General features: G+C 36.0%; 1 protein-coding gene across 1 annotated transcript in view; it reads right to left on the bottom strand.

The window, feature by feature from the left end:
- The window catches only part of LOC104146431 (transcription initiation factor TFIID subunit 4-like), a 152285-nt gene that overhangs the window by 124167 nt on the left and 1448 nt on the right, over nt 1-26670 (bottom strand). Inside the window, exons 2-7 of the mRNA XM_068956133.1 lie at nt 23609-23781; nt 9634-9771; nt 8232-8459; nt 7403-7525; nt 5603-5692; nt 3472-3729 (exon numbers count right to left, since the gene is read on the bottom strand). Coding sequence (XP_068812234.1) covers nt 3472-3729; nt 5603-5692; nt 7403-7525; nt 8232-8459; nt 9634-9771; nt 23609-23781 — 1010 coding nt within the window. The remainder of the gene's footprint in view (nt 1-3471; nt 3730-5602; nt 5693-7402; nt 7526-8231; nt 8460-9633; nt 9772-23608; nt 23782-26670) is intronic.

Genomic DNA, 26670 nt, shown 5'->3' with positions numbered 1-26670 from the left:
CACTCTGTGCCTTCATCCAGGTCATCGATGAATACATTGAACAAGACTGGACCCAGGACTGACCCCTGGGGGACACCCACCGCTAGGCTACAGGCCTCCAACTAGATTCTGCGCCATTCACCACAACCCTCTGAGCTCTGCCATCCAGCCAGTTCTCAATCTACCTCACTGGCCACTCAGCCAACCCACACTTCCTGAGTTTACCTACGAGCCCCTCTGCAGAGTTCTATGGATGTGCTCTTTGTCTTTCATTAATTTCTATCTAAATGATCAGCAAACGTACTTTCTCACTGATCAATAACAACTGGTGAAGCCAATGTCACCTCATAAGTCTCAATTCTCCTAAAAATCTTCTCATGTACTCACACCGTATTTTTTTCTGGAAATAAGAAAATTGCTTTCCTATGATTTGGATGTTCTTTTTTTCCCCCCCTCTAAATGAACAGCAGTATTTTACAACAGCCTATCAAAGCAGCTTCTGAACAAGCTCTCCAAAAGCACTAAAAGATGGCCTGTCTTAGCCACTACTAAATCTAGAAGGATATTTTTCACTGACTTTAATAAAGAACAGCATTTGCCTAACATCACAGTTTTTAAAAGCCATCGTTTTGACTAACGTGATTCAGAATGGCATAAACTGAAATGCTCTGAAAGTCTGTATTTTAGATTAAATATATGCAATGATATAGATTAATATGATGCCTTTCCAAAGGCGTTGTGGACTACCTCTAACACTGACCCCTCTGTAAAACAGAAAAGTCAAAAGAAAAAACCTGCTAACAAATTCTCCAGATTTTAAAAGAAACTGGGCTACTGTAAACTGGCTGGTTTGAAAGGATCTATGTTCCAAAATAGGCTTGCCCTTCTGCAGCTGGACAGTTTGCAAAGCCAGCTGGAATTCTCTCTAGTGAGCTTCAGGCTTGCAGAACCTGGAGCTCAGCCAGGTTCCTCCATCAGCGCTGGCCACCCTTAGGCAAGCCAGCTGCAATCTTCCTCTCCCGGACAAGTCCCAGGCAAGGTGGCCAGCGGCTCCTTGCTGTGCTCTGAATGTGGGGAGCACTAATAAGTGTGAAGAGTGTGATCATTGTCACCGCAAAAAAGTCAATACTTAGGAACAATTACTACTGTGATATGCATGCTGCTGGAGTTTGCATGGCATGTGAGTTGATGGCCTTTGCGGTTTATCAGATTGTTTGTGCCACAACTCTTATTTTATAACGCTACCTTTCTCTGCATAGAACTAACCCAAGGGCCATTAAAAAGTGCTCAGTTAATATAATATTTGAGTCTATTCATTAGTCACATTTTCAGTAAACTAAAAACAAAGATAGCCTGTTTTACAGTAAAGCGAATGAATTTTCATCTTTTATGCATTCACTTTTTTGTAAATCTTTTCTCATAGAGAAATAATTTTAAGCATAGATTTCCTCTCCACACTTTGCTACCTTTGTGAAAATATAGCCAGTAAGCTGACAATTCAGTTCTAGATCTATCATCTTCTCTCAGACAGAAAAATGTCTTCTTTTGCCCATCACACCAATCTCCCCAATGTGTAACTCTAGCAGTTCTCAGCTCCCATATTGCACTGGCACATTGAATAAGACGACAAAGCAACTCTCCACATTGTTAATCTTTACTCATATTAATGTCATGATTGCTTGCTTTGTGTATGCATTGGCACGTGAGAGAGAGAGACACAACTCAAAAGGTAAGTGAAGGTAAAGAGCTGTCTTCACATAAATTTGGCTTTTCAGAAAATATTCTGCAAGAACTATAATCACAAGAGTGAGAATTCCTGTGGATTTATCAGCATATTTTTGTTCTACATCAGTGTTTCTCAAAAGGTGGGGTGCAACTTACTTGGTAGTCATGAAAGTGTTCAAAGGGTGTTGCCAAATGTTGCAAAAGAACAGCATTACCTGGCAGTAGCTCACTTTTCGGACTGCAGAGTAAGATGACGCTGGAATTACTAGCCATAAGCGTTCATACTTGTCAGAAACTAGCTAGCTGCTGACAGAAATTCAGTTTCTCAAGACAGGGAATAATTTTTATAGCTACTGCTATAGTAAGTGCAACTAGTTCCTCCTCCCCTACCTTGAAGATCCACTATAATGTTGATTCAGTGTTATGTAAAATTAAAGGAATTGAAAAGCAGGCACAAAAAGCTAAAAGACATCTTTTTAACATAATATAACAGTCCAGAACGGGTGGGGAGAACACTGATTGAAAAGAATTCAGGCTGCTGGACAGAAAAACAAAAGCAGCCAAGTTCAAATGCAAGACCACATCCACATATGTTTTGTGTGCGTTATAAAAACCAAAGTCAGGTGTTTTTAGCATCAAAGATGTTCTTATACCTTAAAACTACGCTCATTGAAGACTGCTAGAATTATATTCATTTTATTTTAAATTTAGTAATTTAATTGCTAGAAAGCATTTGTGTGGTTCAAATGACCCAAGGCTCAGACATTTTGAAACTGTGTACTGTTACATTTAAATTAAAGCAAAACAAACATTCTCTCCCCACACAGCCTAAACAATATTTATGTCCTTTGTAGAGCCTATAAATTCAAGGAAAGATCAGTGTATTGTGCTACCTTATCACATTTGCATTTCAGAATCTTGATAATACAAATTTTCATCAACTCCACTTTGAAACCAAGGTCAAGTATTTTACTCACATGTACATGCAAGCCACAAGCCACAGACAAAGAAACTCCTAACCCTTCTCTTAGAAGGATACCTGTATAAACTTACGGTCTTTGTAGAAATTCTAAACGTAGTTTAATTACAACTGTATACACACACATGCGGGTGGCTCCTATACAACAGTGGGATAAATTCATCACCCTCCTACTGAGCAAATGGCTACACAGTTGCTATATTAACAATGCCATGAAATCAGTGAGTCTAAGCACGTAATACAATAGTTTCCAATGTGCATGAGGAAAATAAGTTTTTGTAAATAGCAGGGTACGGCACTATTTCTAGACAAAACATACTGGTACAGTACAGCTGTTCTACCAAATTTTATAACTATGTATAGAATATTTTAAAATGAAGTACAGTTAACTTTAATGCAAACTAATCTAAACAAAATAGTATACATAATAACATATAAAAAATATAGTTTTGCTTGCAAGTCTTGAAAAGCTTTCTGTTCTACTTTTGTAACTAGGTAAGAGTCCACTGGGGTAATGTAACAACCGCTCTATTTCAGAAAAAAAGGCCAAGAGCCTACAGAGATTTTCTTCAATTTACAAGATGTTAATATTATTTAAATCAATGGGACTACTGATAATACATAAAGGTTGCGCACGTACGTAAGTCTCCATAAAATGAGATGCTATCAGATATCACAGAAAATGATATAAACAAAAGAAAGTATTCTTCCCGAACCTGAAATAAAAGTAACATTAAAAACTGCTATTCAGTCTGTTTAGAAATTCTCTTTTATACTACAGTACCTACCAGCTGAGAACTCTGATTTGACTGTACCACCTTAACCTGAGGAGGCTGCACCGTATTTGATACAGAGACCGTGCAAATGTTGTTTGGTTGCCTTATTCCTATTGTCTGCGTTGTGACAACAGTGGAAATACTTCCAGAGGCAGATTGAGGTATAACTTGTGATAGCTTGGTTTGTTGAAGTGACTGCTGAGACGGCTGTCCTTGCAAAACTGAATGTTGACTATTCAGTAAAGATTGTCTCAATGCAGGTAGACTTTTCTAAAAACAAAGGAAAGTTAATGAAATTTCAAATTTCCAGGTTGTCGAAAAAAACGTTTTGAAATTTGCTATAAAGATAATTAAAAGAATACAGCTTTCTTTCCAATTATACAATCTGTCTATTATTCAGAAAGACATAAGATTGAACATACTTCGTAAGAGGAAAAGTTCAGTTTACATTTTTAATAAGCTTTCATTTTGAATTTAGCAATTCTATAGATTTCGATGCGTCTTAATTCCACCATGACAGGAAAATATGACATCCTCTCATCAACACTCCCTACTCAAAATACTCAACTATCTAGAACTTTTAGGAAGGGCAAAAAAGGGAAAAGGCAGAACAGTAGGATAACTCTATTCCCATTGCATGCTAGAAGTGGTAAGCTGCACCCATTTACTTCTGACGTGCCTCCAGTACCTAGAACAAGATGATTTAACTGTTAATGCCCTACAGCAATAGTTGTTTACTGTAAAATTACTGATCTAATGTATTCTGACTGGATTAGAAAAGTGTACCATTGTATGCGTCATGTTCAGACCAGTTCAACCAAAAAAATATAGTTCTAAAAGAATATATTGTATCTTTACGAATAAACTTTTTAAGTGGTAGTAGTATTCTTTGAAGCGCTCCCCCAGGCAGCCGTAGAATTCAACAGTGTTTAACTCAAGCTACGGTCCCTCCTAAACTTGCAATATTTATTTAAAAATATAATGGCTGCTGCCAAGAGAGGACTTCAAAGAAAGGAAACAAGTTAAAACTTATCATTATGCAGGAAGTCACTGCAGAAAAAGAGCAGGAAAAGGTACAAAGAAGGGTTAACGATATCTTGAAAAGCAGAAGGAGAGGGAATTTTGAAGAAAAATTGAAGAGAGAGAAGAAAGGGAGGAAATTCATCCTAAACTGTGAACTTTTGGGCTAGAAGAAAAATACTTCTGAAATGCTAGTTGTAGTTTTGTTGGGGGCAAACGCAGTCTGTATGTCGGTATGTAATCGTGCATATGGAAGCCATTGCAGCTAAGGTAGAAAGAATGAATTAGAAGTCAAGTTTACCACTACACATACTAATTTAGGACTCAACAATTAATAAATCCACTTAGTATCAAATCAGAAATTCTGTTACATAGATGAGATTAGTCCCAGATGAGACAGGATCTAGTAATTTTTTAAATAGCATTATCTAGTTCAGCTTTTAATAGTCACCATTACATATGTATTGAAAGTTCTCAATGACTCATATATAGATTGCAATCAACAATACAGAAGTTATTTACTTACTTGAAGCATTCTACAGAAGTAACCTGCAATTCTTCCAAATGTGAATGTTGTACATCACAAATGCATTATAAGAGTAAAGCTTCATTACAAATCAGACAGGATATAATCATTTCCAAACTAGAGAAAAATAGCTTTTTTATTTAAAATTAATTACTAACACGTTCTATATCAGGGCTACTCAAGAAGCAACTCCAGTTCAGCTCCAGACCACAAATAAGTTTTGCTTAAGCTTAAACCAAGGTCCCAAACGCATGAGGTCTCCCTTTTGGAGGAGCCCTCTGTTTCTCAGCACCCGCGCGCCCTGGCCGGGAGAAACAGGCTGCAAGCCCACTGCCGCAGCTCCCGCCACGAGGCGGGCGGCAGCGCCTGGCTGGCCTGCCAGCGCTGCAGCTTGCACACGGCTTCCCGCTGAGCACGCACGCACCTCTGGGTAAAATCACCCACAGGACCTTCGCAGAAAAGTATAACTTAGATAAAGTTAATTCAGTAGTCCTGCTCTACACAGGCAAAGCTAATGCCATTTTAAAAGTATATTCTAAAACTTCAAGTATTGACATCTGCATTGACATAAATTTTTCTAAACAATGTTTACATTACCTTAAGGAAAGGAACAAGATATGGCTGAGGAGATGATTTGAGCTCTGACTGAAGGCGGCCTGTAAATTCTTCTGGATCAATCTTTGCATCCTTGGTGGGGGGGGGAAACCCACAACAACTCAGTTCAGTTTTTCGGTTGTCTCCAGATAATAATGAGAACATGCACAACTGGCAAGCTCACATTGTAGAAACACACACATACACACACACACACACATCCCATGCATAAACATACAAACGTATATAATATATTGCTAGCTAGGATCTCGTATCCAGACAAACACTTAAAATTCAAGTCATTCAGCTCCTCTGTAACTATAAAATCCTTCTATCAAGAACTAATTCATGTATTTACCATGCTGCTCAGAATTAAAGAATCTCTGACCCTCAGGCACACAGTTCCCTCAGGGATGCACACTTTAAGAAACAACAAGATCCCACAAACACTCAAGTCTTTCCAGGAATTCCATTCTCTTGATAACTTTTGCACAGTGATTTCTTGTTAAAAATATTAATCTAAAACCAGGTAGCTGAAGTAACCATGCAACTATTATAACAGGTGCCAGCTCTTGTGATAAGAAAATATTTTAACTTAATTCCAAAACCAATTTTGAAAGTCCGATTTAATCTAGTAAATACGCACTTGTGGATGTGTACACGTAGTACATTTGCATATATATAAATTATACATATAATGAATTAAATACATGTGCACATGTATATAAAAATGATATTGTATATAAAATACATACTTATATATTCTCAGATTGTAATAAAAACATCCATGAGCTTCTTTGGGCTGATATAGAACAAAACAAAAACAAACCAAAATACCATCCAATAAATACGCACGTGCCTCAATATTTTGTTTAAAATATAACTAGTGCTTACCTTGACTTAGCTAAGCTTTCCTAGTTTTCAAAAGCCAAACCATATTTTTGCTGGAATCATTGAATATCATTGTTGAATGGCTCTTACTTTAAAAAAAAGTCCTAGGCTTGTCTAAAATACACAGGGGTGTCTGACAATCAGTTCAAAGAAATATATATCAACCACTTTCAAACCCAAGTTCTTCATAGAGCATATGTAATTTCTTTTAAGATGATCCACTTGACCAAATCCATAGTAATATCTATTTGCAATACATGTATATAATTCACTGAAACATCTATTGTACTGGACACTACATTAAGTCAGGCTTTTTCCAGGTCCAAGGATTCTATCTAGCTGAAACACTTTGTCTCTTGAAATCCATTTGCAGTTAAGGCTCCATGCAGCCACATCCGTCTGCAGGACTACCTGGACTCAGCAGCTTAGCAGAATATATTTCCTTTAGTCCTAGAAACACTAAACTGCACTGTACAGGGAGATCTCTACATTCATACTGTGGTTACAGCAGTTACAGTCACAACATTTAATTGCTTTTTACTGTTCCATAAAAGACCGTGGTTTAGAGGAAGAGAAACTTAAGGAATCCTTAAGAAAAAAAAAATCTTGTATTTTATTGCATTTGTCTAAATAAACATGATCAAAACATTATCCATTAAAACAAGAGTATTTTTCATAAATGCCTGCTAACTAATTTGTCGAATTTCCTTTCCCATAAGCTAAGGGAAAGCCTAACTTAACAGATTTGTGAATATATGTAACGCGTAAAATATTTGCATTTTGATAAAGCCCATCCCCTTTCACTATTAGCATAGCAAAAAAAATGGTTAAGATTAAATTAATAACTTTCAGCATGCATAAATAACATGTTTAATATATAACTGACAAAATGAAAAATAACTAAATATTTACCAACAAATCCTGAACCAGAGCTTTCACATTACGGGATGTTTCTGGAGAAGGTGAATTATGAGAAGCAAGTTTTATAAGGGTAGCTAAAAAGTTTTTGCATTTTTTCACATTCTCTTGCATTTCCTGCAAAAGCCAAAACACCAGAGTCAGATGCATGCTACTCATTATCACTGCATGACCTAATCATAAATAAAGAAAATGCTGAAATGGCTCTCATTCAGATAGGAGACATTTGAAATACATCTGCAGTTATTTTAGTATTGTTGCCAGTTATCTGGCAGTTTCTTCACTTCTTTATGTAACTAATACCTAAAAATCAATAATTTTTTAATGATTCGTTCAGTATGTTTGTACCAAGTAGCTACAAAAGTAAAATTAAATTAGAAACAACTTCCAAACTTTACCATATCTAATCTTTTCTTCATCAGTATAAAAACAGTTGTTCTAATTTTTTCAGTCATCATTTTTGCATGGTGTAATTTTGTCTTACTGTGAGAACCAGAAATGTTATACTTCAGTGTAACAACAGTTTTGAGGCCCAGCAACATAATAATAATAATGAAGTCCACAGACTGGAGGCCAGATTGTTCTGATTACAGAAATAGTTCTCTCTCTATTGGAACATATGTGGCAGGATGGGGAAAGCTGACCATAATCGTCCCTCTCAGAATCTGTATTCCATTTAGTTGAAATGAGAGGAAGGGTTTCTAGATTGTAAAGAATCACAGGAAGCGGACTTGCATGAGAAAACGTTCTCTCTGTTTCTGTATAGATCGGAAAAGTTTACACAATACTAGGAAAACAAAGTATCTAGAAATTATATTCTTACCTGTGATACTACTGTAGTTCCAGGTACAGGAGAGCTTGGTATGACCTGGGGCTGCGCTGGTACTTGTGCTGTTGTATGAGGTGGAAGCGGTAGCCGAGGCTGACCCTGGGCCTGCGCTGAAGCTTGAGTTTGTCCACCAGTAATTACTGTGGGTTGTTGAGAAGCTGATGTTCCCGTTGCTACAGTTGTCTTGAATAAACTCTGAGCGCTTGTTGCAGCTACTGATACCTATTAATATTTTATATTGAAAAAAACAAAACAAAACAAAGATCATTCTCTTCTTTTAAATCTTTTACTCAACCATGAGGTTCTTAAAAGCTCAGTAAGAAACATTCATTTCCTTTCAAATTCACCTTTGTTGACAAAATAAAACCACTGACTTCACTTAATTTTGTCACCCTTTAACCGTGCTGAACAGTAAAAGTTCTCATTAAAAGTTTTTTTATTACAAAAATAAATACATCACCAAAAATTAATTGCTATAATCCAGCCCTTTAATATCACCATGCTGATATTACTTGTGTAACTCAATTTTCCGTACAATTGGCCCTTCATATAAACGCATCAACTCCCAATGATGTGTGGTCAGGTCACCAGGTTTCCAATTATGTATATCACAGTTACAGTGACAGCTCAGATACAGATGATACAAATGCATTAAAACAGCTTCCAGATCTAATTTGGGCCCAGCAGCAGTATATACACTTTTGCACAGCACAAAGCCCTACCCCAAAAAGCTGTCCTGGACCTAGCCTGGCCACAAGCAAAGGCTCTCTCTCTCACTCCTCAACCGTATAAGCTTATCAGGCTGAAGACAGCACCACATACACACACACACACACACTCTCCATTTCAGGGCTCACACTTTGCCTGACCCAATATGCCATGTTTCGAGGTACCAAAAACTCTAAAGCAGACACACCAAACCGCACTGCAGAAAGTGGAAAGCTCAGCCAGCCAGCCAGCGTGAAAGCGCTGAGCTGAAGCTACCAGGACCTCCCAATCCAAGCTCACTGCAGGACTTTGCTCTGATACAAAACTCCAAGCACTTGCACTGGGCCAGTACAACAGCAGAGGTACAACAGCTCTCTGTGGGGTCCAGCATGCCCAGCCTGAAAAAATACTTATGTGAGCAGCTGATTTAAGATTTTTCTTTAAAAAGTAGCTTAAAACTGAACCTATATTAGCATTTTCAAGAAACAACATAAAATACATACAAAACGATATCTAGGCTAGCATTCAAAACCTGTGTAATGGGGAGCTGATTGTACGCTATTAATTTTTGTGGTTTGCAATAAGAGTAATTTATTAACATTTCTCAAAGTCATTTTTGAAAAATCATATAGTTATAAATTTCCTTCCCTTCCCTCAATCTTTTGTGTTTTATATTCTTACTACTTACCGTGGTATGGGAAAGAATAGAGCCACCTGGAAGAGTCGCAGCAGAAGTAGCACTAACTGGTGTAGCAGTTGATTGAACAACTTTGGCTTGCACTGGAAGTCCTAGGCGGACAGTAGATGTGGCTACAGACGTTGGCTGCTAATAAAGGAAAAATGAGGAATATTTTTTTTCATCTTTATAATTTGATCTCCAAGACTTTTTAATAACAATGATTATATGAATAATCATTAACTCTGCCAAAAGAAAAATTATAATATGCTTAATCATAACTTATTCTTAAATATATATTAACAAATATTGCAAAAATGAGCTTTCTTACTGTTCAATGGTAAGATGCTTGCAATATTTCTCCTAAAAGCTATTTCTCCTACAGCTATGTCAAAAGATTAGAAAAAATACAACGTGATCTGTGCAAAATTGATGTTACGTCAATGTGTTAGTACAGTTGTAATATTTACCCGATGTTATTAATCATCAAAATTTGAGTTTATACTTGTCAGTAACACACATTGATCCACTTGGTGTATTCCAATGATTTTTCTTAAAAAATTAATTTGGAGAGAAAATTTAAAGAACAAAAAAAAATTTTCAAAATAAATTTGGGTCAAATTCTATGTTAACATTGTACAGTAATCAAGTCCAAACATTTTGAAAATTATTGGCACAGAACTCACACTCTGTAATCAGAAACAACTGGAATATTAAATATAGATGAAGGAAAATGACTGACTTGCAACCTCCCACTAATAGCAACTGAAGAACAGTACATTTTTCTTATACAGCAAATGTCTACTATTTTTGTAATTTACTTTACTTGGGAGAGATATATTGAAATCCCTTATAATCAAATAAAAGGATAAAGTACACTAGATTTAGGAACAAAAATGTGAAGAGGAAAGTATAATTTAATTCTACAGAAGTGTAAATATGATTATGGACAAAATGCATAATTGCACACAATGTTGCAATTCTGACAAAAGATAACCATTTGTTATCAAAAATGGAGACCCCAATTTTCAACAGGATTCTAAGCATACAGTTATAAAACGTGGTGTCTGCATGTAAAGTGGAATGGTACATGCAACTAAAGTAAATCAGCATCTAGCTACTGCTTCACATTAGCAAATTCAAATCCAAACCCAAAGCTGAACCTGTGCTGAGACTCCTGCTGAAAATGCAGTCAACTATTGAGTATACTCTGAAAGTAGGCAACAAGCCAGAAAAAAGAGATATATATTGCAGTACATTTATTTTTATCTTCTAAAGTAAAAGTTAACTTCTCTTTCAAAGGAATTTCAAAAACAATTTTAAAACCTTTTCATGCCCCCATCAGGTGCTTCAGTCTTAACCCAGAAGAAACGTTCTCTTCTGGAGAGAGAGGCAGTATTTATAACCAGAAATGCTTACTGACATGTCCAAGGAGGGTCAGTTTTTGCCCATTGGGACTGTGTGTTTTTATGGTATGCAGAGTTATCAACAAAGAAATTAAATTATATAAAGTATGCTTATGGATTCTCTTATGAAGTAACTGCAGCACAATGAGGGCCAAACTGCCTACAGACAAAGTTGCATGGGTATTAACAATAAAGAGGTCATCTAGTTGCTCCCTATTCACCACTGGTCTCACATCTTAAACTCTCTTATAATTTACATTTACTAAGATTTGCATTCAAACGTATTTAGAAAATTCATACATTTTCTAAGTGGTTGGCATAATAGATCATGGACAATATTGTTTCTCACGAGATTAAGATAATTTTCCTTGATTCACATTTTTAGTTATACATCTCTATCATTAAAATTTCTATAAAAAATGGTTTATTTTAGATTCTTACATTGTCCATTAAACATACAGAAAATCAAAGAACATCCAGTATACTTAAGAGCTCTCCAGAAGGAACAGAGGCCCAGACAGGCAGTCAAAGCCCCAAGCATTCCTTACCAATCAGTCCAGCAACATCATCTACTGGATATCAATCTTCCGCACTTAGGGGGGGAAAAAAAAAAAAATCTACCTGACATCTGAACAAAACCTTTTTTTTTTTTTTTGGTTTGGACAGCTTTCAAGATTTTTTAAATCTTGAGTTGGGATGTCTTCCACACTGAGGCAGCCTAGAGGCAATAAACAGCATCATCATGAATAGGTAGAATTGTCTGTCTTTTTGGGAGAAGGATCACATAAGCTTTTTCTTTTTTAAAGTACATACTTCTTTTCTCCACTTTAAAGGGGATCACTAGTTTCAAATTCCTTAAAATACTGGTTGAATGAAACAATATGGATCTGATGAATGTCTGCATTTTAAAAATATAAACACTGTGTATCTTGCTCATTTGCTTATAAGCGATGTTTCCAACCTAAAAATACAGCATGCCTGCATTCTGAATCTGTCCCCTCCTTGTCAGTAACTGCTTCCAGAGGTGAGGGTTTATAAAGAAAGCAGATAGCCAGGCAAACTTCTGGCAGCCACTCGGTTGCAAGAAAGACCTGCAGCCAGAAATTCGCAAATGGAAAGCTCAGACAGGCAGCTAGAGAATTTTTCTCATCTAATAAATGCCTACAGCTTATCATAGGAATATACTTGAAAACAAAATTGCTTATAATTAAAATATATAATTTCAGAATCATAACAGCATATTAGCCAGCAAAGTATGCAGCACATTCCATACATATGATTTCCCAGTGCCAGACCACAGGAGCCAACTGTGCGAAATGAAGACTAAATTCACTCTCAGTGTTAAAAACCACCAGTGACAAAATCTTTTGATGAAAAATTGCACTAAAATCCATTAATGCGTTGTATAGTAAGAAAATGCCTTACTACCAAAAAATCTGCAAACAAAATACTGCAGCAGTTTACACATGCAGTTCCAAAACTGATAAACGTTAAAAAGGTAAGTATGAAATGAGCGGATCAGAAACCTAACAAGGAACTATTCTAGAGAAATTTGTAAGCATCATGGAAATGACAGCGATGAGTTGCCAGAAGGCAATATAAGGGACTCCCAACACAAACACTTCAACAAACCTGGGAAAAACTATGATATAGAAACTAACAGCTGAATTTTCTGGGGAAAGGGAAAGCTGTAAAAAAATCTCATGAGAAATCTATCAGAAAGAAAACAAAAATGTTCAATGTTTCATGAAAAAAGGCATCACCCAATGTATCAAGCTTCTGCTAGAAGTTTAAAGGAATTCAGGATGTTCTTTAAAGAAAATTTGCTAAAGTTTGGCGTGATGATGATTAAATCCCAAAATTATCAACAGAAATTTGGAAAGGAATATATTTCCAAATGTAGTTGTATTGTTTTGATTAGATGCATCACATATTTTTCAGTTTCCTAAATACATAAATTAATGTTTAAGAAGCTTTTTCTGTATACTGGGAAATTAGCAGGCAGGACACTAGGACATGGATGAATAGAGCATATACTCCACAACACAGCCCTGCGGAGACATCGGAGCATGCTTAGATAGCCTTTTCCATAGAGACCTCAGTTTGCTCTGTCCACACAGAGAGGCTAGATACTGTAAGCGGAGCACAGCACAGTGGAAATAAGTAGAAACGTGGAAATAAGGCTTTAAGCTGGATCCGGCTCATGTCTGGCCAGCTTGGAAAGTGGATATACCAAGATTCATTCTGGCTGCACAAGTCATGCGGATAATGCAAGCTACTCCGGTTTCAGGGCGGAATAAGTCACTTTGCACAAAGGTAGTCAGTGTAAACTATAACTGATCACGGAAAGAGTCAGCTTGGAATTACTCTGTACACAGTACATTCATTCCCTAAATAGCTACATCTTTACTTTGCTGTGCAGAGCTTCTCCTCAGAGCTATGGACACATGAACAGAGAGGCAAAGCTTGAGGCATAAACAGGAGCAAATAACATCGTACCTGCTGCGTGCACACAAGCTGACTTTAGATTTGAAAGTATAAGGAATATACAGGCTGCGTTTGAAAAAGCAGGCCATCTGAATAGGGAAAAATCACCTCAAAATATCTGTGGATAATATGCCACTGCCAAGGCAAGACTACATCAATTTTAGGTACTGCATCATGTATTCACAGCCTTATAAAAATCAAGGCAGTTTGAACTTCCACAGGTTAATAAACTAATGTAAGTAAAACCTTGGAAACAGGTTTGCGGTACACTTGTATTTGGTATTACAGTACCACCTACTGATGAAGACTAAGGGTACCACTCTGCTAGATACTAAGGAACTCAATCTCTGCACTACAAAGCAAGAGACCTCGTTTTGGCAAACGTTACATATACTTTTCGTGAACAGTTCTGTCAATCAACTTAGCCACTGTCAATCATCAAAGGAAGATAGAAAATGCTCCCACAGTATTTGAGCAAATATTAGCAGGAAAGCAGGGGCAAGTTTATCAAGATCCACATCATAATGTCAGTTTGTGTGTCTTTCAATATACAGCATCTGCTAGGCACTACACAAAAGTCAGTTTTAGCAGAGTTTGACCTTTAGGTTTAGATTTGCAAAATCTGAAATAAAACTCAACGTACATACCATTAATCCAGAAGACTTCTAACAAACAAAACCAGCCATACTAACATGACAGTGTTTAACAATGGGAAAAAAACTAAGGTGGAGTCACAGACGCTGGCAGAAGCATAGAATAAAGGTCAAATCTGGTAGCGTATTTTAGAATAAATAATTCACACAATTTTTCTCAAAGGCAAAGCTGGTAGCCCTACCTACTATTTAAGGTACCATAACACTCCCCATTACCCAACTCTGTTTTCTGATACTTAACATTTTGTCAGACTTTAAAATGTTCATGGAGAAATTTAATATGCTTGCTGACTGCCTCAGATTGTTTTTTTTAGGTTATGGTTCACCTGGAACAGGGACTTAAAATTTGGTTTCAGAGTAATTTGCATGTCAAGGATTTGATTTTCAACCAATTTTACCAGCTTTTTCAATCTGGTAAAAATAGAGCTGAACTAAACCAAAGTACTAACCCTTTAAGAACTCGGGATTCACCCATGATTACAGAAGATTGTTGGCGGTAGAAACTCTCATAAGTGAGTCAACATTAGGCAGAATTTTCACTGCAATTGCCATTCGGAGACACTGCAGCCCAGCCCGGGGTCAAGCAGCAGAGCCCAAAGCAGGGAGACGTTGCTCTGCTCTTAATGCTTATCATGTCCCCTCTGGGTTCACACAGTGGAAAACCAATGGGGAGGAAGACACAGGACTGGGACCAATTAGACAAGACAGGCAGAAGAGCTTGGCCCCACCAAAGAAAGCCTCCAGAAATCGGGAGTTCTGAGTTCAAAACCCAGACTTTTGAAGTCTCAGCATCCTGCTGGTATAAGCAAACACCTACACAACCCATCATCAAAGTACTTTCCTCTAGAGCTGCTCCATCTATAACCACTTCAGATTTATTCTGTTAGCTCAGTTAATGGAAGTAGGTAGTGGGTCTAGAAAAATCCCAAATCCGAAAGCTTCAAAACAACAATACATACTGTTCTGTGCTACGGACCGCGTACACAATACATTGAAGCTGTAAAGTCATAAACTTGAAAAAAATGCTATATAATGTCCTCTTCTGCCATTTTTTCTATGGAAATCCTAATTCATTCAGTCCAGGTCAGGTATTCCAGAACCGTGACAGGTTATGAAGGAGCATTGCCTTCAGGACACAGGCCTCGTTTGATACTGATGCTGCAATACTTAAAGAAAAAGGCTGGCTGGCAACTGGGAGATGAGGAGGGGCCAGCAAATCAGATAATCCGCTGACTAAAAAGCGGCTACATGTTGGCTCTAAAATTAGTTTGTACTCCTGCCTGAATTGCACAGTGCTGTGGTGCTGCACAGATACTCTGCTGCACACCAGCACAGAAATTCTACCGTAATCAAAACTCTTACGCTGTATATTTATGAGTGCACAACTTCCAAACGTGGAGTTTATGACCAAGAATGGTCACAGCTGCAACTGAAAACAATGAAGTCAAACTGAGCGTGCACAAAAAGAAAAGCAGTATTTTTTTTTAATTGTTCACCTAATGCCTCCATTTTCTTCTCTATTTACAAAAAGAGGCTAATACTCCTCCTGACTGGGTTGTTAAAAATATTATAGGGATAAGCGTCACAAAAAAAACTATTTAGTTATTAATTCCCACTTCAGAAAAGGACTTCGATAGTATGCCACAAATAAACTTGGAACAACCCAGTGAACAGTGGAGAGAAAAACGTTAAATAATTCTTCATTAAGCAAGACCATCCAATGTACACATTATAGAAATAACAGAAGCATGTGATACCTATAAAACCTGCAAAATAGAATATGAAACACACTTCCTCCTCATCAAGTTAACGGAATTAGAAAGACAGACTTAACTCTTGTATCTTTACGTAAGTAATAACTGTTCCAAATTTGTATCCAAAAAGGAAATAGAAATACATTAATGTCTGATTACACAGGATCGGTAGCAGTAACTGAAGACGCACTAACACAACCTGAAACTGTATTCTAAAAATTAAAACAAGTAAATTATTATTTAAATCACTACTGACAATTATCAAGTTGACCACCAACTCAGTCTCACAGAAACCTTGATCAGCTATGTCATGGAAAGTCGGAATTCCACGAAGACAAGGAAAGATACTTAACCTTTTGCCTACAGTCCAGGTTTTAAGTTAAGTTGCAGTGACGCTAAGTGGTCCATTAAATACATAATTAATATTAAGGTGCACCTATTAACTTCCACAAACCTACCTACCTTCCTAACCCCAATGTATTCTGCAGAATATCACACAAACAAAACAAACCCAAAAGCTGTCTACCCAAAAGAAATAGTATGGAACAGCTTATTTGAGAATAACGGTAATGCACAGCAGGCAACAATACAGATTTATCAATTTGCTTAAAATTTCTGCAAAAAAGTAAAACAATTATTTGTCAGAAAAGTAGGAAGGATGTGAAAATGAGTGAAAAGTAAGATCAATAAAGCTAAGGAAAAAAGATAGTCAAAATTAAAAGTAGATGTAAAAATATAAACATTGCTGAAACCACAGGCATAGCATGTTGTCAAAGATACGCCAGACTCAAAAGGTTCAGTTTTAGAAAGAACAGCTTCTGGAATTTCAGACAACTTTAGAGCTGCTACCAACATCATATTCGATGGCAAAGACTATGCTGCTGTTGTCTGCATCGGGCATGTTCCCAGAGCAAAAATATCACACCCATTTCCAGGGCAGTTGACTCAGGACTTTTCACAAATTCAAAAGCCATTTTTTTTTCATTTAAAAAAAAAAGCATGGCAAGGTGACACTTACTAACAGAAAGCAAATGTCAAAATACAGAAAACAAATCAGTGAAGCTTGTACCATGAATTTAATGTTTAGAGTAACAGTTAGAATAATACCTAAGACACAAAATTACAAGACTAGGAAAAAAGTCATTCTTAAAAAATAAAAAATAAAAATAAAATTGATTGTTCTACTTACGCAACATAAAGAAAACTGCAGCAGAATTGTTAAGTAGCCCATGTATGTGCCTGAACATTTGGACTAACCGATCAAACTTTATGCATAACTTTAAAATAACTTTTTAAATTGCTAAAAATATACAAAGTAACTTAACATTAGAAAACATATGTTTAATCAAACTTGAAAAAAATTAGCAAACTCTAAAATTGAATCTGTTTTTAACAGCAGTCATACTAAAATTCAAATATACACTATTTCATCCTACTTCTAAGTTGAGAGAATAGGTACTTCATAGCAAAATATTAAAGGCCAGGCTTAAAACTAACATTGCTCTTCTACAGTTTTGTGTACAGAAAAGGTTGTTTCTCAAGCTCCTATATTCTTGGTGCCAGCACAACTTTAATTTTCTAACTAACTTTAAAAAATCCGAAAATTGCTTAAAGTCACTTATTATTGCTGTCTGATTATGCATATAAAGCAATCCAGGTAATAAAGTACCAAAAAAATCAAGAAATACAATATTAATCAAAAGCATGAAAAGTCATAAACTACACAAATGAAAAACGCAGATAAAGAAACTCACCAAAGAAAAACTAGATGGCAGCACCTACCTATTTTTCATAATTTCACAAGTATAACCTTCAAAACATGATATGAAGGCTAAAGTTTAACTGTCTGAATAATCAGTTTTAAAAACTTCTGAAATCATTTATGATCTCTAAAAAACATAATAAATGCAAGAAAATCCATGTTTATTTAACCTACTTGTAATACATGGCTCTGGAATGAAATTTTTCTAACAAGATTAACTAAAGTCCCATGAAATTATACGTCTTGCTTTCTAAAAAATCTGTATCTTAGTTAAGCTCCTAAAACAGATAAAACCCTGGCAACATCTAGCATTTTTTAATACTCGGCTAAAATTAATTTCAATGAAAACTAAAAGAAAACTAAAACATGTAGAAAGATAATTGAGCAATTAAAAACATGCACAGTTATTTCAAACTAATGTTTGCTTTCAACATTCAAATATTTTGCTCATTTCATTAGCTATGCTTTTTCATACAAGCTATATGTGCTATCAGTGAAAAAGTACTCTCAGTGCAATAGATACTGCACTCAATGTATAGCAAGATCATAATCATCTTCCATAAGACTGAGTATTTCCAAGGAAAATATGAGAGAATAATTATAAAAAAAAGAAAGGCAAGCTTCTGTTAGCTGCAGAAACAATGAATCTATATGCACAATCTGAAAAATGTTACACTCTTTTCCTAAAACACTGTAGTTAGTATTCTCCCCTTTTCAGTCCTCTACTTTCTTATAATCGGACCTAAATTACAATTAGTTGATGGTACAGCTGTACATATTCATGATTTTTTAAAATAATTTAATTACAGAAAACATAAAGACTGTAAAAGATCCTTAAAACGTCCAGTGTTTTGCAGGTACTTCTCTCAGCTACTGCTTTCTCTGTAATATTCAGTTTTTATTTATCTCTTATTTCCAGATTCTGATTCTTCTGACGGAATCCGTTTCACTGCCCCGCGCTCTGTCCCTCAGACACTGTACATCCTTTTGTGACACGTTCCCGTGCTCCAGAGCCTTCTAGCTTGGCATTAAACCGATCACAATTGAGAACCTTCCTGCAAGGCACCTGCTTGTCCTGACTACACAGTTTTCCAGAGTTCCGCTAGGAACTGAAACTAGCGGGTTCTATTCATATTTTACAGAGCAGCGACTGAGAGCAGGAGAATTAAATGTCTAATTAAAAATTACCTCTCCAAAGAGGCAAGAACAGAACCCAAGTCGTTCTTTCAAAAAGGATTTTTCTGTCTTCTTCCAAGAACATCATATAAAATTGTCTCAAAGGCTATATTTCATTTGCTTACATCCCCTACCCATAACTCCTAAAAGCTGCAAAAAACATAAGCAAGGTATTACAAAGTCAAACAATAACTCTAAATTGCAAAGATAAACACTCAAAACGTAAGAAGCACCAGATTTGTTTGCTGTGCAACATCAATTCCGTGCCTTGCCCGTCTAGCTGACGCTTCTTTCTTTGTACATTTGTCTTGCAAAGTCCATAATTCACTGCACGTCTATGGAAGAGATTAACATAGGATGAATGGGTAGTTACGTATCTAATCTTCCTGAACTTCTGTGTTTGACACAGCAATCTAATTTTTTTTTTTTTAATCGGGAAAAGTAGATGAACGGTGGTACGAGCTCCCTACAAAGGTAAATACTGTTAGATACAGATACTTGACTTCAGAACCTTCAGCAATGCAACGTGGTTTCGATCAACAGGTAATAGATAAAATCATCGCCTTTAAAGAAAATATTATGCTGAGGCCGTACACTGAATCCAAACAGAAAGCAGACTACGCCTTCTCTACTTCAGCAACTGTCATTGCTGCTAGAGAAAGGTGGCACTTCCCTCACATGTTCTCATGGAAGTCAGCACAGCTGCTGGAGCCAGAGGAATTTCCACAAGGAGCCTGCTTCAGCTGCACACATTTTTCTCCCAAATAACTGGGACATCTATCATAATGGCCACGGGATATGGGAGGAAAACCTTATTCTGTTATCAGGCTGAGGAAGTAAGGTTAGAAGACGGTTTGGACAGCTCTCTATGTATAAGAACATTTAAAATATTTTCCTTATTCATCCTTTCTTTTCCTTCCCTCTTCCTTTTTTTCAAGGGGGAGGAGGAATTACTTATTTGTTGAGGGGAGATGCGTTCAGATGAACACTTCTGGTAATTTATCAAGCCATCTTTCTTGTCTTTTTACATTTTCCAGCTATCACTCACACAAGTTCTTAATGAGTTGCCAAAAATATCTACGAGCTTTTGCAACTTCTGTTGCTTGTTATTTAATGACCTGTGTTTTACATCTAACTGCATAGCTCATAACACTTTTTCTTAACAAAATAATTATTTAAAGTATACATACAAATTATAACTATAAAGCTGAAAACACTTATTCAGCTTACTAACTTGTAGGTAGCAATCAGGACAATCCAAAGAAAAGCAACAACAAATCTAAGAAGCATGAAGGCGTTAGCTTTTCTGAAACAGACTGTACATTCTTAGTAGTAAAGACACTATTTATCAGAATGCACAAAGTAGACTGCAAATTTCCCACCTATGTAGAAAGTCTACACTACCAAAGTCAAAGCTTGACAGTTTTCTTAGAGTAAGGCGCAAATTCAGTGACTGAAGTACCTCACTAAATTCCACATACATGCATACATTCCCCCTGCATTTTAATCCAAATAAAGCCATCTTAAAATAACGGAATAGAGATATAATATCAAATTTAACAACTTCTAAGTAGTAAAATACCAGTCATTCCACAAATACAATGGCTAGATAGGTACTGGATGCTCTAGAGGTTAAAACTACACCTCCTGCAATGTTTGTCAATCATGCAAAATATTTCTCAGGACTCAAGCAGTGAACATTTATATTCTGACTGTCTTGAGCTAATGGCATACGTAGTTTGCCTGTGCTTCTGTCACAGCAGAGACTAAGACTCCTGAACATTGCACTTTTTAGACATAAAACATACAAGAAAAATTATTTTTCCATATTTCCAGTATTCCAGTACACAATCCTCTGTACTTTAGAGCTTGATTCCTTTTCTTGATCAATCATAAAGGTTACTCCAACAAAAAACTGACGCTTCTTAAAAGCTTGGCATAATATGTCATTAGACAAATATTTCTCCAGAAAAGCAATGAAAAGCCTCTAGTTATAAACTTTCCACCTAGTCAGATGAAAGGCTAGTTCTGATATAATAAAAACCTTTACAACTTAAACATTTACAATCTGGCTTTAAAACACTGCCAACTATTATTTTTTGTAATATTTTTAAGGGCAAATATACACAAAATATAAGCACTGTAAAAATGAAAGAGCCTGCAGACAATATGCAGAATCATGTAGTAAAATGTACACTTTTCAAGGACTAGATTTAATCATTTCTTATCTTTATTAATTCCAGCAAATAAAGAAATGATGCAGTACAAATTGGGCGGGTGCCACACATCTCTCAAAGCAGATGAATCCTGACTAGCTACCATACCATGATTCTAACCCTACAACCCTAAAATATTCAAACTATTGCATCCTGTAAAGCACTTACTGTTCATAACCTCTTGCTAGTTCCTTCTACTCTCAACAAGCTTTTTAGCCTTAACAAGTATAAAGGAACATCAACAAAGCTGTGCAGCAAGGCATCTAGCCTGGGCAGAACCCTGCACAAAAACAATTACGACCTTCTAAAGCCAGAAATCGCTCCTTCAGAGTTCAGGCAGCTCCGCAACCACATCAATATGTGGTATCATCATAGTGTTTATTTATCTATATATATCTATAGATACCTGTATCTCTATATCTCTGTGTGTGTGTGTGTGTGTGTGTGTATACATAAATCTAGCAAGTTAGATTATGCTCTTCCCACAACCTTAACTGCTTCATATAACTAGATAACAGCTGCCTGAGGCCAACATGCTCAGCTCCCAAACATCTGCTGCACACACATCTTAAGGTTGACTTTGGGATCCAAACTCCAATCTTACAAGAGCCATTGAACATAGGCAGCAAAGCAGTCTACCTGCATTTTTGTACGCTTCCTAAGATTCTGTGCACAATAAAGCTGAACTCCTCAATTTTTGTCCAAATTATAGACAATTTGTTAATATGCTATGATTGTTTCCACTGTGAACTGGAATTCTGCATGCTAGCCATAGTAAAGTTATGTGAAAACTAACAATATGAAGCAGGAACAGATAAAGCTAGTTAACTCATTTTAGCAGCCTGATGTCATATTTTTGGTACAGCCCCACCCCTCAATCTCTGGTTTGCATTTATGCTATACACTCGTCTCTGTTGCTGGAATGTATGCTACATAGTCTCTTGGTGTCACCAGGAAAAATTTGATTGTCTTTATTCACTAAAAAAAATCCCCAAACAACCAAAGGCAGACACGCAAACTGAAAAGGAGAACTTGTTTGGATTTCTGTTGTTGTCAAGCTAGTCACAAACTCTGGAAATTAACATAGGCTGTACTTTCTTCTGTCTGTGTTTATTCTTCCTAAAATACATTTATCCTTGGAAGTTTCTACAAGTCTTCCTGTCCTTCTAGGTATTACAAATGTAAATACTCACCAGCTGCCTTTTCTGCAGAGAATTCTTTTATGTATTCCATCTAATACTGCATTTACCTTTTTCTGACAGCATAATATTCTTCAAGTATTTCCAGGTTTTTCTTCTTTCCTAATATACATTCAGTTGAGCTAGGATCTTCCTAGATACACTCACGTCTGAAACTTACTTTCCAGCTGGCTACTCTATGTTTTAGATTATCTCATTTTATTAATTTATTTTCAATTATCCAATTTTATTCCAGCTTCCTACATTCTTGTTCTCTCCTGCTCTTAGTTTTGAAATAAACTAAACAATTTTTTAGGCTATAAATATGTTGTAACATACAAAGCATATAATGCCATATCAATCAAATCTTTAACATTGAGAAATACACATTTAAGTTATTTCAACGAGCTGCCCAATAATCAATCAAAAAAATTGTCAAGGCATCACCTTCATCTCATCTTATTCAGGATTATTTATCACATCATTCAAAATTATTTATCACATTCACAAAGACCTTAATCAACGCTACCTTAATTCTGTCTACTACTAATATTAAAGTCACAGCTGGTCTGTACCAACCTCCAAAAGCGTTTACATCTACATTTCAGTAAGATAGTTCACCTCTAGCCCCAAATAGCCCAAAGCTGAAAAGTCTCTTTACAAAATTTTAAACCAAAGCAGATTACAAAGTAATTTAAAAATGTAACAACATGCCTTCACCCTGGAAAATAAATCACTTCTGAGCTGAAAAAAAGCACGCTCTACTGAACAGTTTGGTGTACGAAAGCATACTATCCTGTCAACTCATATAAAAAAAAAAGGAATGTAGTCAAAACACAGACACTACTTGAAGTGTAGTCAGATCATACCCAGAGGTGGATCAAAAGAATCAAATCCTTGTTTTGAAGAAAGTATAATAGAAAAGTTATCATGGCAAAAGTTCATATTGAATGAGCTTTGCTTTTTCTTTTCTTCTTTCTGGTGAAATTTGATTATACAGTGCATCCACGTGCCATGTTCGGAAATTAGAATGATTCCGATTCTGGAATAAGGCTCACTTACTGAATGAGTGGTATACATTCCAAACTAATTTCTGGCTACGACTGAGCCTTCTTACCTCCAATGAACTCACAGTCCAAACAGGGTCTTGAAAGAATCTATAATGTAGATTTTCTCAAATACATACAAAATTCCCAGGCCCCAGAAACTAAACTGCATTTGACAACATATTTCCTGTTTTCAACACAAAAAAAGAGGGGGAAAAAAACACATTTTCAAAAACATACAGACTTCTAGTGTACAAGACAGAGGAAAAGGTAATCCATAAAAACAAAGTGAAATCAAACCAAACACACCTGAGCTGTTGATAGGCGAAACACTGGGCCACTTGTGGGCACTGAAAGCCTAGGTGAAATGCTGGTGGGACCCTGTCCTTGCGTTTGTACTTGAGCCTGCATTTGAGCCTGTGCTAGAGCCTGCTGAGGCACCATGACGAGCTGTCCAGCGTCCGTGCGCACCAAGACCATACCTAATGAGAATAAAGTAAGAGTAAGCACAGAATAAAGAACAGTATAAAGAATCATATATAAAGAACCATCTATCTAAAGAATACAAAATAAAATTAACGTTAATTAAAAAGAGGACTTCACATTTTTCTTTATCGTGTATCTTTCTTTTTTATCTGGCATAATATGAGATTTTATTTCAAAAAATAAAAGGAATCTCTAGTAGCAAGCAAAAATTATTACACAGTTCAGGTTAGCATTCCAACAATTGCACTTTATGGATAACAACAATGAAAAAACTGATAACTTGCACGTATAGGAGCGCAGCAACATTTAGAGGTATAGTTAGGGTCAGCAGAGCAAAACTAGAAAGAAATATTAACTAACTATAATGGCAGTCCAGCAGCTGAGAATAGAATTCCATATGAACATATCAAGAACAATGACATGAGAGCTTTACTAAAACAGGTTTACATGTACGTGCAAAACATGTACATGCAAATATTAGGCCAGACGCATTTCTAGGTATATAACATTCAAGATTTAGTCCGTGTTTGAGCATTAGCACAGAAGTTTATTTGGCAGTCACCATCACTGTATTAGGAAGAACCTAATACGTGGTTTAGACACTATGAAAAACATACCCAGAGAATCGACACAACTACTCTTCAGCACAAGATGACTGGAAAGTAAACATTCTAGTAAAATCCCAAAGGATCATTTTAAAATTAACTGTCAGCTTTCAGGAAAAAAAAAGTCTCAGTAAATAGACAGGTTTTGCAACATAATGTGAGGATGAAGAAATTTGAGCACTATTGTATCAAGCAAGTAACAAATTCCAAAAGTACCTTCCCCAAAGAAAATCTTTCTTCCAGTCTCTGACATAGAAATACAAGTCCTGATCCTGCGGTGAACACGTGAGTGAACTACTGTGCCAAAAAAAGACCTCACTCACCTAGACTTAGGTGCCTCCAGTCAACCTCCGCCGCTAAAAGCACAAACAGACAGAAAATCTGCGCCGCTACAAAGTCGAAATCAAGCTTTAAGGTAAAAGGTATAGAGAGCTATGGCAAGGGCAATATCCAAAAAACATGACTGTAACTCTCTTTCAAAGCCCAGAGAATAATTTTTAAAAAAAGAGTTTTAAAAAAAAAAAATATATATATGAACTCTTAAAAAGTTAACTTTGGGGGTCTGCTAACCCTTCAAACATCAAACCTTCGGGCTTACATTTGCCGAAAACTCGATAAACAGATGATTATTTCACATATGCCATTACTATCCCTAAACCACCTGGACATACAAATATTAGTACATTGCCCCAACTGGTCAAAATAGGCACCACTTCTCTGATTATGTTGTGAACTTTACATAAAACACCTTATAAGACATGGACTAACATGCATTAAAAAATAAAAATAAAAAAAACCACACACACTTTATCTGCACCACACCAATTCACATGTATTTTCCTAAGTTTCCTAAATTTGTAAAACTCATTCTGAATAAGAATGTTTGAATGGAATGGACAAATTAATCGCAACATACCCTATACAGTACCAAGAAAAGTTTCAGGCATAATCACCATGCACACATGTTCATGTATTAATTTTCACATGTTTTAATTCAGTTTGGGGGACTTACTTACAGTAATTTGCCTTACTGTAGCTACATAAAATATGAAATACCCAATTATTAGGAGCTTGTATTATATAGTAAGATAGCCTACTCTCAAAATTTGATTCTAAATTTCTGCTTTAGACAGGAGTTTACACCATGGGAGCTAAGAGTGATGTTTCAAAATCATTTACAAACTATCCACTAGTCTAAAGATAAAACTCAAAAGTTTGCACGGTACTATTTCTATAATGTTTTCTAAATCTATGACAAGATTGTTTTCAAGGGCTCTGTTTGAAAAACAAACAGCAGAACAAAGTATTGACACAATCAGCTTCAGAAACTGCATGGGAAGTTATGATATTCATGCATGTTAACAATGGGAAATCAAAGGTTAAAGCTATTAAATATGGTCTAAATAGCAGTAATCTGATTTTTATATACAACTTCTTATATGTTTTAAGTTAATTAGGTCCTCATAAAACCACTGAGCTTTATCTGATTGGAGCACTAGAATTTCGAGCAGAAGTTTCATAAATTATGGCCAAATACACAAGTAGTTAAAACAAAATTAAATTAGAAACAAGCTTTTACCCTATCACATTTTTTGCCCCACTTACCTAATAAATATAAGGCATTCTAGAGAACAAAATTGTTTCACCAACACATGTTGAAAGAAATAAGTTACTTCTGACTACATCTATCCTCAGTATCATTATGTTAGCAGCATTAATAGGAAAAAAAAAAGTTTAAATGTTACATAATCTCCTAAACCATGAGGAAACAAACTTATCAATTCTTTGCAATATGAGTATCTAAGTAGGAATGCTGTGAATGCAAGCCTTCAAAATTTCACAGGAAAAAATATACAGTTAAAGTAGGAATTGCTAGGATGACAATAAACCAAAATAGTGCCTCTTCAAGTTTTTTTAAAGATACATTCTTAATAAAGAAAATTAAGAAACTAAAAGGAGAACAAACTGGATGGACCAGTTACTACAGAATTAGAAGTAAAATTCAGTGATGCAAAGACGGCCCAGACACAGTAGGGAACAGTACAATCATATACGCTGAAATGAAAAAAATTTAGATTAAATTGTGCAAATTAGCCTCGATATCATCATCTGGCTCGTATCAGAAGACTTTCTCTGAAAAACTTTTTCTGAAGCAAGAGTGGAGAAGAAAATAGAGCAAAACGTATAAGACACGATTCCTAGTTAACACTTTTCAGTTTTTTACCTTGAACACAAGCGCTCACTACACAATCATAGCACAACTTACCGTGACGGTCAGTC

This window comes from Struthio camelus, chromosome 10, assembly GCF_040807025.1.
Source record: "Struthio camelus isolate bStrCam1 chromosome 10, bStrCam1.hap1, whole genome shotgun sequence".
Lineage (NCBI taxonomy): Eukaryota > Metazoa > Chordata > Aves > Struthioniformes > Struthionidae > Struthio > Struthio camelus.
This window is presented reverse-complemented; position numbering and strand designations above follow the sequence as displayed.